The sequence below is a fragment of the Molothrus ater genome, chromosome 1, assembly GCF_012460135.2.
Source record: "Molothrus ater isolate BHLD 08-10-18 breed brown headed cowbird chromosome 1, BPBGC_Mater_1.1, whole genome shotgun sequence".
Lineage (NCBI taxonomy): Eukaryota > Metazoa > Chordata > Aves > Passeriformes > Icteridae > Molothrus > Molothrus ater.
Window position 1 is genome coordinate 72,084,471 of NC_050478.2, and position 16,819 is coordinate 72,101,289.

Below are 16,819 nucleotides of genomic sequence, written 5' to 3' on the forward strand. Positions count from 1 at the left end.
TCTAGAAACTGCAAAATGGTGCTGCTTCTCATGTTCCTTACATACTTTCTGGAGAAGAACCACCATGGGCCACAGTGGATGGTGGTTTATTTGCGTATCTATGGAAAAGCCAGCTGACCAGCCAATCAAGGCTAAAAGTAAGTTTGTTTGCTTGATGTAGCTACTGTTCTTCAAACAGTATGTGAGATTAATGATTTTGACACCTTTATTCTTCTACAAAAATAAACTCCAATAAGTTAATGGACTATAGAGCTATTTAGAGGAGGCCAATGGGCAGAGATAGAGCTAGACTACTGAACCTGATTATTAGACAGCTAGATGCTTAAAAATAATTTTGAAGACAATGGGAGAAAGATGCTACAGTGATTCCAGATCTTCTTGGTGCTTACAGAAACTAGAAGGGATGGTTCCTTTCCATTCTTATATAAAGCAATTTGAAGATTATAATAAGAATTATATTCTATAGCATGAAAAATCAAGAAACAGACTTTGAAGTAAGGTTCAAACACTGCAATTTTCAAAGGAAATAAAACAATAAAAAAAGGACAAGATTAAAAAGAAAGGCAATTAGACCTGTGCTAGCAGATCACAGCACCATGATGCTTCACGCACAGCTGTCAGAAACAATGCTTTCACACAGGGGCTGTGTTTAAATTGTTACCATAGGTGCTTCAAGTAGATTCACACTCTTTTGTATCTTCTTACTAACCTGAGATTTGCTGTCCTAAGCCACCAGCAGTCTTCATTTTTAATCACTTTCTTGCCCTTACAGATGTCACAGTTTATGAAGTAACTGAATGGGTTAACTACAGTAAGTGATTGGTTTAGTATAGTAAGTACAGCTCCTATACCATAGTTAATACAGTAAACCTAAATATCAGTGTGACTGATTCCTGAGTGTTTGAATTTATTAATCTAGTTTTATCTTGCTTGGCTCTCACCATATCTAGCAAAGAAAAAGCTGTAACAGGTTCACAGTTCCTGTTCAAAGAAATAGCTGCTCTTGAGGGTCTTGTTTCCCAAACTAGATGTGTTGTTCTCGTGCCAACATTGTGTTTCTGTTTTTAAGAGCCTCCTCCCACATACATACATACATTCTTCCTCATCCTGCATTTACAGATAATAATTCCATATGCTTTTGGATTTTTGTTTTTTTCTTTTTGCTTTGTTTTTGTTATTTTGGTTTTTTCTAGACTCCCAGCCTATATACGGCTTTTGCTTACAAAATAGGCACTTCTGAGTCCTCAGCTGAAAACCTGTTTACAACCTCAGTATCTTGTTTTCAAGTCAAGTGGATTCCAAAAAGAGCCAGTGAAGAAAAAGCCAGATATGGAGGGCTGATGTTCCTAGCTGGTTTTCTGTAATTGCTGCATTTCAATTGGCCTTTCTTCTGTACAAATGGACATAGATTTTGAAATGTTAATGTTTTCCTACCTGCATTAGAAATGAGTACAAAGATTTGCTATTTTCATTGCTGTATCAAAATAGTTCTTCTAGACTAAAACACTCAGTTTTTTTCTCCTTCTTTGGTTCCTTCTCCTTCCATTTTATGACCATACATTGTCTATTGTTTTTTTTTTCTTAATGACTCCTATTTCATGAACATTGCATTTTTTCCTGTTTCTATTCCTTCCATTTTTAATTGCTCTCTTTTTCTACTGTAGTATGTTCTCATAATAAAGGGTAAAATGAAATCAAGAATCATTGAATCACTGAGTTGGAAGGGATTTAACAGGATCATCGAGTAATCCAAATCTTGATTGAAAACATTAAATCTATAAAAAATTGATGAAATAGAGCACTGAAGAATTACTGAGGTTATAGGAGGTTCCTGCATTTTAGTGTGTTGGTTTTTTTGGAGTTATTTAAAAATATACTATGTCTATTTGATTGTGCTTACATTTTTGATCCATAAGAGTTAGTATAGCAAAACCAAGAATACCTCAAAACCCATCTCATTCAGCTGTGGAATACTATTAATATAATAATACATAGCAGGCTGTGTTTTTGTAGAAAGAACATATCTGCAAGACACCTTATTTATAAAAAGCATAGCAACCCTGGTTGCATTCAAACAGGCAAATTAGCAGAAAAATTGATATTGAAATAATAATAAGAAAAATGTTAAAGGATATAGGAATTCAATACTTGAACTATTAAACAAAAGTCAAATACTTTATTAAGATAACAACCTTGGTGCAGAACATGCAAAGGGTAAAACAAAAATATCTTCTAAGGGTAACCTTTAACTTAAGTACTGGCTTTTTAAAAGAAAACAAAAAAAAAAGCAGCCATGAGATTCAAGAACAACAACAAAAAAGCTAAAATTGCACCCACTGCAAACAGCAAAAAAAGCTACAAGCATTCTGCAACAGCACTACATATTGTCCTGATATTAAGAATTGCAGGAGAATTTAAAAAAAATATCATGAGGATACTGTCTTTTTACTTCTTGAGAGTATCAAAATGTCAGTGAACTTTCTCATTCATTCGCAAAAGTAGCAGTGACAATTTGTTCCCTGTAAATGAATGACACCAAAAGAGGCTAAAACCAGTTTCATAGAGATGAAAAAATTCAGTAAATGAACAGATCAAAAAGCACTAAGAGTATTTCAAGATTCAGAAGCAACCAGGTACTCAAAAGGCAAACTGAGTATAAAAGATGGTGGCATTTGATTTCAAAATAAACACAACACAGAAAGGTCAATATAAGAATAGAGGGTGCTAGAGTGAAAAAAAAATAAAAATAATAAGAAATATAAAGGTCAGTGGAATAAGAATTTGTCATTAGATCAGAGACAAGATGTAAGGTGTTCTCTCACTTTGGAACCTCAGGCTCACACCCTTCAGGCAGGCTGGAAGTCTCTTTCTGTGAGACTTATGCAGGCCATATGGGAGGCCACATGGCCTGAGACAGACAGGGACCACAGTTTGGCTGATGTTGGGATCCTTGTTTTAAGGAATAGGCTGCCCAAAGTGTAATGGGAACTCGGTGTTCTGTTTTAAATGTATGGAGCTAAGAATAAACATCCATACTCTGGTGACTCACACCTTTATTACACACTCTTCAAAACCACAAATGGGTTTTCTAACTTGAAGTGCAAACATGCAGCCACAGCTAATCAGCTTTGCAAAAAATCAGCTGGAATATGTCAATCCTTTCAACATTGCCTGGGACCTCTCAAGGCTTCTCCCTCTTGGGTTCCCCAGCTGCCTCTGCTCTTCACTGTGATTAAACAGCGCCAGTGGCACAAGAGCTTTTGTCCTGCACGGCAGTACACCAAACTAGCCAGGTACCTTATTCTGACAGCCCTTGTCTCTAGGGGCAACTGATTATCAGATCTTAATGAATATCTGGCAAAGCTGCAAACTAGGTAAAGGTATTTTCATGTTCTCTTAAGCTGAGTGCTGCTAAGGACTTCTGTGGTAATGCACTTTATTTGCTCCTCTTCCTATTATCTCTAAGTCAAATTATAGCAGGAATTTACAAAGTTTGCCCTTACAAAGACAAATAGGTCTTTAATTTGCAAGGAACAAGACACCATGGTGCCAAGTCTTATCTCTATACATATGGGCTCTTGAATTTCATGTCCCTTTATCAAACTTCTTGCTTTTCTTTGAACTACTGTATAACACCAGAAAGAAGCAGTCTTCCTTTCAGCCTCTAACGAACTCAAAACAATTCTGACTCTGAGTAATAACTGACCTCTTACTTGAAAAAAAAAAAATCATGGTTGCATACTGAATTTTCCCAGTTTTACTTAGAGCAGTTGGGCTTCATTATGCCTTTGAAAGATCAAAGAGCTCTCTTCAGCTAAACAGTAGTGATGGTAACAATAGAGCATTATACAGACTAAACTACCTTCACAAAAGCGTGAAGATCTTGTTCTTCTCTCCAGGCAGGCCAAGGCAGTTTAAAATCCCTGTTTTATGCTTTTGGTACACCTATTTAAACATCTGGATTTCTTTGTCAAAGCAAGAATTATTTCTTCTTGCCAGTGTTTTCAAAATGTGGGGTAGCAAAAGGACCTAGTAGATACGAGGATTTGCTTTAGTTGAGACATCGGCATTAACTTACTAAAAAGTATAAATGGATGAGCCAACTCCAGACTTCTCACAGCCTAGCTCAGGTACTAAGAAAACTCTCTTGAATGGCTGAGCAGAATAGTAGAATAGATTAAAAAAAATATTTTATCTAGTGTATACAAATCAGTGATCAGGAATGATAATTCAAGCCTCTGAATTCTTGAAAAAGCTGTACAAATCATTTTAGGAGACAAACATTGCTAGCATTACAAATCTCCCACATTAACTGAATAGTCAGTCATTGGCTTCAAGTTTTAATACGGCTTTTGTCACAGTCTTCCTGTCTGATCTTAGATCACTATTTGATGCTTCTACATTCTCCCTGCAGTAAAATGTTAACAATGTCCAGTTCTGTATGTAATGATTATACCATGATTTGAGAACCTTGGGTATAATTTGTTCCATGTTTATGTAAAGACTGGGTATCATTTAACTGGAATCAAGAATAGCACCATTGTGGTTTTGCCATAGCTTACTGTATTTAGAGGGTGGGGCAGATGGCCTCTCCTTAATGCAGCTGCAATGGTAGAAAATGGAATTGTTCTCAGGTTTTTGTTATTATCCCACAGCTGAAGGCTACCATCACTAAAGGTTTGGATGGGTAAGTGGAGAAGTTTCTGAATTGCAAGGTTGGCTATATTAGCTAAAGTAGCATTTTGAGGTATCTTAAAATTTCCTCAAAAAGGAATATGTGTGCTTTCATATGAGAAGTTAAAGAAAATTAAGTGCCTGACTTGTAATGACATTCAGTGGGAATACAAAGAGTTCATAAAGGATGCATTCTTCATAAACCCCATTCTTCAATTAGAACTGTGCCTACAATTCAAGAGCACCAAATTTCTTTACAGCTTTTTCCCAAGTCAGAGGAAATTAATTCAAATATTCTGATATCCTACCACTGATTATAATGGGACTTCTGTCCTGTACTGCATTAGTCAATTAGAAAAGGGAATTCAGATAGTAGAAGACGGCAGCAGGTACTCTGTTGTGATTAGGAGAAAGTATTTTTTTAAAAAGAGTACATTCAGCAAACATGCACATCAATAATAATTTTAGTGCATGTGCTTTAGTCTTTAAATTATGTGATGTGTATAGTTAGTGAAATAGGTCTGTATTATATGTCCAGATTTATTTACCTTCGATTTCTCTGGGAATTTACCCAGAGATGGTTTATCACTCTTTATCAGTGGTCAGAATTATCTGTTTAATCACTGACAAAATATTTTCTTTAGAATCATGAACTTTCAAAAATGCTTCATAATTAAACTGTAAGCAAATACAGCACTTTAATTAAGGTATATGAGCACATACATTTCTCATTCCGTGAAAACCTCTATTCTCCTGCGGTAGTACAGGAGAATCTATCTGAAAGATGAACAGCAAAACAAAATAAAAAAAAAAAACCAAAACCTTGGCCTAATATCCAGAAATGTTTTTACTGGGATACAGTTGAATAAAACATCAGGCTTCTTCAGCAAGTAACAGCTTCTGACTACTCCCTGATGGATGCGCTTGAAAGCAAATGCTCATCCTTTGCTTACTGACAAAGGTGACCCTTTGATATTCTGAGTGCTTGATGCTGACAATCAAACTCTGAAATGTGTGTATGAATTTTATATGCTGTATAAAAGTGTATGTATCAGGGAGGAAGAAGTGGGATGGAGAAGGGAGGATACAAACACTAAAATAAATGAAAACCCACATTCTGATTTAAATGAAGACTTAACAAAAAGGATACTAATTCATATCTACAAGTTTAATTGAGTCTTTAATCTGTTTTCATGCTTCTGTCATTTAGTTCTATAGGTCAGAAGCTGGGAAAATGAGATATATTTCCATTCTGTTATGTTCTCCAACTTTGTTTCTAAACATAAGTTTGTGTTATATAACCAGATAATAAAATGTTTGTGAGGCAGTAGATGCAATACAAAAGGCCACACATTTATGTCTCAACACGACCCTTTTGATGAAGACTCCTCAACCTGGAAAAATGTTTATGGGAAATGTTAGGCAAGTCTGGCATTGAGTAGATTCTTCTTTCAAATAAGTATTCCTCCAAGTGCCATTAATGAGGCTGTGAAGGGACAGCTCAAGTGACCTGAATGCTGCAGCAGAATGTAGATCCTTACAGAGGCCAGGTTAGGAAGGCAAGGAGGTGGAATAGCAAATAATCAGCACATGTAGGTGGAGCTTTGCTTTGAAACAGGTGACAAATCAGTTGAGATCTTGAAGATAAGAGGACAAACCAACACAAGACATCACATTAGGTGTCCGCCACACACTGTCTGCTCAAAGAGATGAAGCAGATGCAGCCTTCTTTAGACAGATGGAGGAAACCCCTGTGCTCTTGGGGGACTTTAATCATTCTTATGTTTGCTGGAAGGGCAATATGTCTGTGTGCAAGCAACCCAGGTTTCTGCAGAATGTCCTAAGACAACTTCTTCACCCAGGTGATTAATGAGCTGACCAGAGGGTGTGTTATGCTGGACCCATTCATCATGAATAAAGGAGAACTGCTCAGGGATATGGAACAGCACTTTTCCCACAGGCCCCAAAGAACCTTGAGTCAGGCAGAAAATTCTGGTAGAGTGAAGCATTATCCACAGCAGAGAAAAACCAATAAATCAGGAGCCTTTTAAGTAAATTTGACACAGTTCCATAAAAAAAAAAAATTATGCATCTAAGGACAGTGACAAGGATGAAATGTTTCTTTCTATAATGTCTGAAAAGCCATGGTCTTTGGGGAAGGTTCTTAAATTCTGTAAATAGGGAAAGTAACACCAGTTCAGGTTCAAGATCCAGGATAGCCTATCTAGGAACGAATATTAATTTTGACTGGAGAACCTGGAATTCCTTTGGTGAAAATACTTGTATCTATGCTCTCCTAATTATATAATATCTAGTATTCATGAAAGGAAAGAATTCTCTCTGAAGCACATATAATTGCTGTGATACCATCAGTCTAAAAATTCTAAAGGAATTGTTCATAAAATATTTCTGTAGGTAAAATAACAGATATTTATAAGGTGAATGGTGTAGATCCTGACAGGATCTACCTGCAAGTAGCATGAGGGTCAAGCTCACCTGAGTTTACAAATACCACAAATATACATGCAAGGGTTTTCTTCCACAGGCATTGGCTCTTTGCCTGCAACCCCCTTGGCAGTTGTTATTCCCAAGATATGGGAATTATATTATTCTCATTCTTGGAGAAATTTTAGCCGTTGTAAACAGCATTAACTATGTTTTAAGCAACTGACCTGAAATGCGCAAAACTACGTGAAGTGGAAAGGAACTATGAATGAATGTTCTGACACCTCAGTTTGCATGTCCTTTAAATCCTCTGCCAGTGCCCTGATCAGCTTGATTGCAAGGGCTGTTAGGCACAAGGAAATATGTCAAAGAGCCAAAGGTACACATATGTTGTTTGGTTCTGTCTCTTGGAGAGAACTTTCCACTAATGACATGATGCTAAACACAAAAGTTATACAAATGACTTTGTCGCCTTCCAACATGAAGATATAGAATGGGCAGAGATGACCAATATGCTAAAGATAACTAAATGATCATTATGTGAGCCTCTGCAATGCATTAAAACCTCCTTTGTTCCATCAGACATCTAATGTGAAACATCACTTAATGTTTCATAGAGACAAAGTATGAAATAAAGCCAGAGGGACGATATTCCTATAAAGAGAGACCATTTCAGCTGAGCTCTCCAGGAGCCCTGCCCTGTACCACATGGCATAAGCAAGCTGGGGATAGAAGGACTGCAATCTTCATCAGATATGACTCCAAAATAAACAACTCTATTGAGAAAACAGTGGGAATTAGAATTTGAACATAAACATTTCTAATGTCTCCCCCTTGTCCTTTAATGTAAATTTTTAAACTTCAAGCTCACTCAGCATTTTATTTCTTTACAAACTGTGTTTTTCTGTTTTGAGGTGGATTTTTTATGAAATTAGAAGACAGAAGAGAAAGGACTGATTTTTTTCCTTCTCTTTCCCTCCTCTGAAATTTCAGAGGACAATTCTTTCCTTTTCTTCATCTGCATCCTCAGACTTTCATGACAACTACAAGCTTCACTGCACCCTGAAGTACTTGCAAGTGCATGCTGAGGTTTCTTTCACCCCATTAATGGTGAAAGCAAGCCACAGTCTGCATTAGTGCATACGGATCAAGAGTAGGCATTCACATCACAACACATTTTCAGTTTGTGTTTTGAAATGCTACACTGACTGGCCACAGCTCTCAACCTGCTGCTGCCCCACTGTGAACTGATGTTCACCAGAGAGAGAAATGGCAGAAAAAGAAAAGGGAGGCACAGACAATATATTTAATTTAATAAAGAGATTTCTCTAAGCTTTATGGTTTACTATATTTGGTAAGACAACTGTAAATAACAAATGGTGGAGTAACAATGGTTGTCTTAGGCCTGAAAGAGGGATTTTATTTTTCAGTTATCCCTAGCCTTCAAAATTTATATTCATGATGTTGCAGCTTCATAGTGGGAACACTATTGTACTATACAAACAAACAAAAAAATAGTAATGCAGCTCCAAATAACAGAGATCTAAATAATCCATAATCAAGCATGAACTTCACATGTAGTCTCTCCCTAGAGAGGAAGATTAAGATGTTCAGCTGTTTTTCTATAGCTGGAAGACTAGGGACACACAATTCAGGACTTTGTGCAGACTGCTAACGAGAGTAGAACAGGATAATCTGGGAAAAGATGTGATTCAAAATATAAGCACCGGTATGAGTGGGTAATTAGCATGTGGAAAACAAAATTGTTTTGTTTAGGACACAAAAATGAAAAACAAGAATTAACAGAAATATTGCCTTGAGGGTCCCAGGATTTGTTTTTTTCTGTAGGCGGAATGGGAAGAAGGGGAGGAGGTTCTGTATAGTTACACTGTAAGTACCATCATGTGCCATCATGTAGGAAATGTGGTTTGTTTGAAACAGATGGTTGTAAGGCTCTTATATTGTGCAATATATTTGGATACAAGGATGATGCCAAGTAGATTCACAATTATGATGATCGTAAACATTAACCATGCTGTATTTCCTGCCTTTTCATTTTCTGAACAATATCCTTGCCCATCCCACCCATTGCTCATTATCTCCTTTCTTAGCCTCTGTGTGATGGTTTAGAACCTGCAAGCTGTTTCTGGATTGTTGTCGTGGGCCTCTAACCTCTCAGCTGTCCCTCATTACAGAGTTATCTCTACTCCGCAGGGACCGACAGCACACAGAACTTCTACCAGCGCCCGTAAATCTTTCAAAGAGGAATACAAGACAAGTGTGTGTATGTGTGTGCAATGCAATATAGAAATGAAGGGCACTTGGGAAAGTCAAGTGCTGGAACATAAAATATGACTGATGGATGAGGAATAATGCAAGCGCAGATGCGCCACAGCATTTGTTCTACTTTTTAGGAGAATGACAAGTACTGAAGAGGGAGGCAGGTGACCTAATCATAGAAACTGGCGGGGAGGGGGGAGGGGTGGGGGGGGTGGTGGCTGGGCAAGGGGCTAAGAACTCTGATTTTTTTTTTGTTTTCCAATCTCTGCTGTAAAATTTCTGACTTTTATCTGTGCGGAAGGCCACTTAACCTCCCTGCACACCAGTTTTGTCACATGCAAAAGGCTGGTCTGCATTGCCTCTGGATGCAGAAGGCAAAATCTAGACGCCGAGAGAGCCTATTCTAATAATCAAAAATGAATGGAAAACTCCTTTGTGATACTCTCTGAATAAACAGAAGTTACAAAGGTAACTTTTAACTTTAGGCGTTATAAAAATAACAAATAGTCACTGTGCTTGGAACAGGAAACTGAAGGCATCAAGTATACATCATAGTGCAAGTTACAAGGCTAGGAAAACAAATACTGAACAAGTGCCAATAAAGCTGCATAAAGAATCTTAGAATTGCAGGTGGGGGAGTCATTTTAGTTTGACTTTTCACATCTTGCTTTTTTGGGGTACAAAAATTTTAAAGGTAAGTACAGAACACTAGTGCACTAAAATCTGAGAGAAAGTGAAGATTTCTCTTGCTAGTTATCATGCCATCCAATTAAAATATGATACCTTTTAACCATTGGAGTAATGTTACCCATTACTTCCTAAAATGCTGAAAAGGCATGGACTGTATTACATGACAGTAATTTTCATTGTTTAAATAGCCCCTTGTGTGTGCTCACAGACAGATAATTTTGCCTCAGTATGTTGTTTAGTCCCTCTACTTGCAATGGCTTGGAAGAGATTCTGCCTTTTGTTTCATTTGCTTCTGCTGAAATACACTGCTGTGCTTGCCTTCAGAATAGTTGTAGCCAGAAGTAAAATCATACAACAAAAAAAGAAAAACACTGCTGAAATGATACTGTGATAAAATTTAATTCATCCCCTCCTCAAAAGCAGGGTCAACAGTACCTTAAATCATTCCTTGACAGAGGGGAATTCATCTTTCGAAGAGGTTCTTTCAACACCAAAAAAAAAGATTCTGGGTTTGCCTACAGTAACACAGTATCCCTTTTGCTTTGCCAAGCCACATACCAGCAGGAGTTTGACTTTATCTTCCCTGAAAAATGGAGTTGTCAGCAGAGGTTGATTGTTTATGATGGGTTGTACAGGTAGTAACATCAGATAGCTTCCAGGCGAGCATACTGCTTGAACTATATGAACATCAATAAGACACAGCAAAAATGAAAAGGATGTCTGGAAGTTTCCTTTTAGTGCCAGCCATCCAGAGCATTACAAAACCATTCCACAGTTGTGCCTCTTGTTACCAGGAAAGCAGGTTGGTCCTTTCCACTGCAGACTGCCAAAAGCTGTTCTTGGGTTAACGAGTAAGATCTAAGACTTGTTCAGATCTATCTTTAGTCTTAAAGAAAGTGGAATCTCATCCCTTTATGTAAGAATAATTCTAGGTTTGTGGTCTAAACTCAGTGATGGATGCCAGTACATGGATTTATGTAGCCAGTGGGACTGCCATGTCAAAGATGTCAAATGCATACAAAGAGTAACTGTACCTATGAATATGATCTTGGAACAGGGCAGATTTTTTTCTTTTATTTTCTTTTTTTTTTTTTACCCCTGGAGTATCTGAAGATCTCTAGGAAACACAGCATATATTTTTATATATAGTTGTACTATCACTTCATTGTTTACCCGTGATTTAAAGCTGCATTCACCTCAGCCCTTTCAAATTGTACTAAGCAGCCATGTGTACAACTAGATCTCTTTTAAAACCCAACTCAGGTGTTGCAAATTTTGGTTAGGTAGTACTTCTAGACACGTCTCTACTTTGATGGCCATGTAATTCTTTTACTTCATTTTTGGATTGAGTCTCTGCCAAGTGCCACAATTTCTGAACCAGAAGAAAAGATATCTTCAGGTTAAAATGTCACTGTGCCCATCAGTCACACTTCAGTGCATAGCCATAGTTCACAAGTTATTCAGCAGTGCAATGAATAAATCCAGTCTAGAACTTTTCTTCAAGTTCCTTGAGGTCTGAGACTACAGTGACTGGGGGTGTGAATTTAATCTCTTTTTAAAAAGACTTTATTTCAAAAATACACAGGAATGAAATTCAGGAATAGAAGGATGGGCAATAAGGTGATCGATCTGGTGTCAGAGCCACAGCGAAATCAACTTGTGTTTGTAACACTGCGAGCGTCTTGTTGGCAGCTGCACATCCTCATCCAGTGAGATACAGCTGCATGTTTGGGCTGACAATGAGGTGTGAGGCATACAAAAATGGGGAGAACTCTTTAATAACTGACAGTACCCACAGCTAAAAAAAAAAAAAGTTTCATATGTGCTTGGACAATTAATTCCTTTCCAGTTCAATGAATAAAAGAGTATGCAGAGTATAGACAACAATAGTGCTCTGGTCTGGGACTCAGATGATGCTACAGCATTCTCTTCAGTACTGCCTTGAGCTCTGTCTTCAGAGATACTACTTTTCTCTTTTATTATCCCAACCTGAATGCATCCCCTTTCACTATTATTTTCCTACGCTCTAAAACTACTATGATGCAAATCTGTTTTTTGTAGTTTAAACAGTTACAGGATTTCACAACTGTAATTTGGGCATCTCATACAAATAAAGTTGTTTTTTAGAATCTTTCACAACAGACTTCTTACATCTCAAATTTTGAGGTAGATGTTTGGATTAAACAGATGTTAATAAAATGAAGAGGCAAAAGTGAAACCAGCATGAGTAAAAGATTTTTTTTTTTTTGGAGCTCATATAGAATTTTTTATTTTTATGGCTATGACGTTAATGCCCACCTAGCTTTAACCACTAAACACAAAAACCCAAGAAGATTCCTGTTTATGTGTTTATACAGTAAGCATAAGCACAATTCCCTTTTATATACATATACTGCTATTGTTTTAAAAGATTTTGCTGTTCAATTTTCATCTTTGTATTCCTACCATTTTTAAATCTATATTTAAGGTTAACATTTAGTCCTCTGAGAAAAAAAAATATGCTTCATAAAAATGTTCATAATCCTCATTTGCCCACATCAATCAAGTTTAATTGCTCCGTTAAATTGCCTAGTTACCTCAATTTAGAGACATTTAGATGTTACTATCATTTCCCCTCACACCAATCCTCAACTTTAATAATAAAAGGCTGCTCTTTCATGCCTCTTGGCTAATTGTTCAGTTAAAAGAGTGTGAGTGGTTCTGGCATTTGAAAGATGTGTGAAAGGCCACTTGTGAATGGCTTAGGAACACAAAATCAATGACATTTATACATTATGTGTTGTTTTTATGCTTTACAACAGAAAGTGTAATAAAGTACAAATAAGTGGAAGAACAACTTTTAAAAATAATGAACTTTTTTTAATCTATCTGACTCCTTTTGAAAGTGTCTTGGTTTTCTGGTTCAACTAGACCATTTTTAAACTGTCTCTCAGCAAATTTGTTCTGCAGGAATATTCATTTCCCCATCAGTCCCTCTGAAGTCAATAGCTGGTGCTCTAATTCTGCAGTAGGAAAAATGGGGGGCTGATGAAGTTTAATGTCAAAATTCACAGTGACAATGAGAGACTGTAGGATCACCTCAGGACCATATGCTTTATTGTTGAACAAAAAGATCCCCATTACCCTGACTACCCTCAGCAGACTGTGAAACAGGGTAGTGTGTGGAGGACTGCTGTCTTTCAATTTGTGGCCTTTTTTTTTTTTTGTCATTGAGTCCATGTTTCATACCTGTTTGTTTTTTTTTTTTTTTTTCTTCACTGTCTCATCTTCTGGTTTTGTTTTTGCTCTCTTTAGGTAAATTTTCTCCCAGCTCTTATCCTCCACCCCCATTTAATGTCATTTCCCTCTCCTTTCCATCTTGATTCCTCTTTATAAAGCTTGCATTCCTTCCATCTTTGTCTTTCTAGTTCTTTCCTCTTACTCTCTTCTGTTTTGGTATCTTTTCTTACCCTCTTATCTTCCTTCTCTATTTCTCCTCTCTGAGGACTCTCTGCCTTTGGCCTTTTCCTGTAGATTGGGCTCAATGGTACCTTTCATGAATGCTGATTATCCTGGCTGGAGTTCTATGAGTATTACACCAGCTGAGTAGCTCTTCATTTGAATCATGCCTTGCAGCCATTTAACAAGAAAGGAATGTTGCATCCAACTTTGACTGACAGCTGACTGGCAGGCAAGAAAAGCAGCCACCATCTCTCATGGGAATGCTCAGAAGCTTGCAGAGGGAGATAAAATGTCAAACCACTGTGATCTGCAGCCTTTGCTAAGAGGCTTGAGAGATCAAACTAGATCAGATACAACCCCATTTTTGTTTGGAAAACCAAGCTGTATTGTTTCTGCTTTGATTGTCATCATCAGTGCATAATTTCTGCATTCTGCAAGACATATTCCTATAGACTGTGGCACCTTGGGCAGTATAGACTCTCTTTAGGCTCTTGACACAGGTGCATTGCTCTACAGATTACATAAAGTCTGTCACCTACATGGGAGTCTGCTCAGGGAGGTGGATGTTCTCAGTTAAGCTGTGACTTTTCTTCTTAAATTTTTTTTTATCCTTTCCCAACTGACAGCATGCTTAGAGATTAGAAATTTTCAGCTGCCTGTTGCTTCTTAGTGTACATGCACAGTGTGCTTCAACCATGCTTTGTAGTAGCATGGCTGGTGCTGGAAGGTCATGTCACACAGTGATCAGTGGCACCATGAAACCTCAACAGAAAATGGCTGTAGCATTGTTGTGTGCAGTGGGTAATAAAAAGGGAAACAATTACCTTTTGCTGGGTAGAGAGAATCCTCACCAAAAATGTAAGTACTGTGAATCCCAACTTAGCTCTAAACCTCTCCTGGTTAAAATAGTTTGACTGCAGCAAAATTAGTAAGCACAAGGGAAAACACATATCCCAGTTTAAAGCTAAAAATCTAGCCTATAATTAAGCTGCATTATTTCCAGACACAAAATAAAATGCAAAATCTTTACTAGAATTGCCAGTGATTTGCCACGGGACTTCCTAGTTAAATGAAGACTTGTTGATTACATTCTGAAGCTGAAGTGCACAGACCTTTCCACTGAATTACTCCTCAGCAGAGGCTGGGCACACAGGAACACGAACTAGAAGTTGTAGCAGGCATTGTTCTTCCCTACTTGCTACTGCTGGCTTTTCGGTGCTTCTAAAATCAAAACACAGGTGAATACGAAAGTAACTTACCTTGCCAACATACTGGTAGTCAGTTCCTGTGTATTCCTCCAATAAAAAGAACTGATTCCACATCCAGCTCCTTTTGGAACGATGGAGGTCTTGCCTGCTGTTTCCAGACAACACCAAAACCTTTTCCTTTTCTGGAAAGCCACTAGTCCTTTTGGATAATGGAGTTAAGAAACTTTGGTGGGGCTGACCAGCCCAAAACAGCAGCCAGAAGCAATGGTAAGTTCTCATCACGGCAATACAAGTAGGTCTAAATAATGATTTTTTTGTCTTGTCCTCAAATTAACCTACTTTACTGCACTAAATCCAATCTCATGCCGTCTTCCTTCTTTAAATTGTCTTTGCAGTCTCAAAGGATCCCTGAAAAGAAAAATAACAACTCTTTTAGCATTTCCAAAGGTACTTAACTGTCATCACTGCAGCAATAAGTCCACAAGGTGGATAGGTGATAATGATTGTTGAAAACCTGGGCTGTTTCTGATTCAAAATCTTGCAAATGATCTGAGTGGATCCATATTTAGTATGAGGAAGGAGTCATGATGTTTGAATTCAAGGTGTGTGTGGCTCCCCTTTAACCCCATTTGCTTCCCTTCATTGATAAAGGTAAGCCAGATATTTCTCTTTTTACTGCCTGAACTTTGGGATGTAATTGATTTCTTTCTGATTGGGTATCTTGATGAGATTACCATATTACATTAAAGAAGTGCTAGCAAAACTGCACACTGTCTTCCCAGGAGCATTCTGTTGCTATAGTTATGGACTGAAAAGACTGGACTTGACTCCAGGATTTTTCCCTCACATTTAAGGAGTTTTGCCTTTGACTCCATTTAGAAAGGAGTCAACCTGGCTCAACAGGTTAGTGAAATAAATGTGTGTATTTATCAATATCTCACACATAACAGACCTGCTTGTTATTGCATAGGAAATGAAGTGGACATTTTGGTTTTCTCATTATCTACAGCCAGAGTTTTGAATCTTTAAATACATAGTTATCTATATATTTACATAGTTATCTATGTAAATGCTTTCACTAATAACTTCTAAAAATAGAAAACAAACCACAGCTAGTTCATTGCTGCCTGTGGGTTTTTACTAGCTACTGCTTCCTACGATTACAATACTAAATATCAGTGTACCTACAAAATAATTACAAAAATTATCTCTGTCTCTGAATACTGCATAATTTTCAACATGCAAAAAGCTACAGATACAGTACCCCAGAGTACTGTGGACAGCTCTTCTGTTTTTGAAAAACCTGAAAGCTTCTATTCAAAAGGAAGAAAATATACTATGTCTCTCAGGTAACCAGTGCCTAATGAACAGCTTTGGAACACTTTAGAATGTGAAGAAATCAGAATTAGTTGACAGAAACATTCTACAACATTTAGTTTTGTTGTAAACACTTCATTGAATTTTTAGTTTAAACAGATCTATAACCTAGGAGAAGGATAATTTGATTAATTTTCATTTTCTTTCTCACTGATGCTCTTTGAAAAAAAGTTAGGGTTTTTTTTTTCAGCATTCCAATCAAAACCCAATAAATCATTCTGAACCAGCTCAAGATTCAATACAGCATCTCTCAGTATTTGGACTGTGGAATGACAATCTGACTACACGAAATTGAAGAGAAATTTTTTTTATGTTTCATTGTGCTTCACAAAAAGACTTCTTGGATCATATTCTACATCAAAGATGATTTTTTCACCTATAGTATGTTTTTGTCTATTAAAAGGTGTACATTAGACATAATTTAGCCTTTGAGCTATGCTGAAGGAGTTACAGCACCTGCAATGCCTCGGGTTAGCTACTCTTCTCTCTCTGTCGTTGTTCTTGGTAATAAATTGTGTGAAATAACCTCAAGTCTCTTAGAGTTCCTGTTAGTAAATAATTTTCCACAAAGAAATACCACTTAGCTTTTATATGAATAGTAGGCAATGAAACAGGACTGTTCAAACAATATAATTTTACTGTTTCAAAAGGTAAAATACTGTTAAGAGGTAACTTCTGTGTGAGAAGGAGTAAATTTTTAGCAT

At 37.2% G+C, this 16,819-nt stretch overlaps 1 protein-coding gene across 3 annotated transcripts in view; it reads right to left on the reverse strand.

Annotated features, from left to right (window-relative positions):
• The window catches only part of LOC118696723 (cadherin-6), a 111,094-nt gene that overhangs the window by 44,568 nt on the left and 49,707 nt on the right, over positions 1-16,819 (reverse strand). For all 3 annotated transcript variants that reach the window (XM_036399001.2, XM_036399010.2, XM_054514004.1), the window contains exon 2: positions 14,790-15,146. In XM_036399001.2, the coding sequence (XP_036254894.1) occupies positions 14,790-15,017 (228 nt within the window). In that variant the 5' untranslated portion in view covers positions 15,018-15,146. The remainder of the gene's footprint in view (positions 1-14,789; positions 15,147-16,819) is intronic.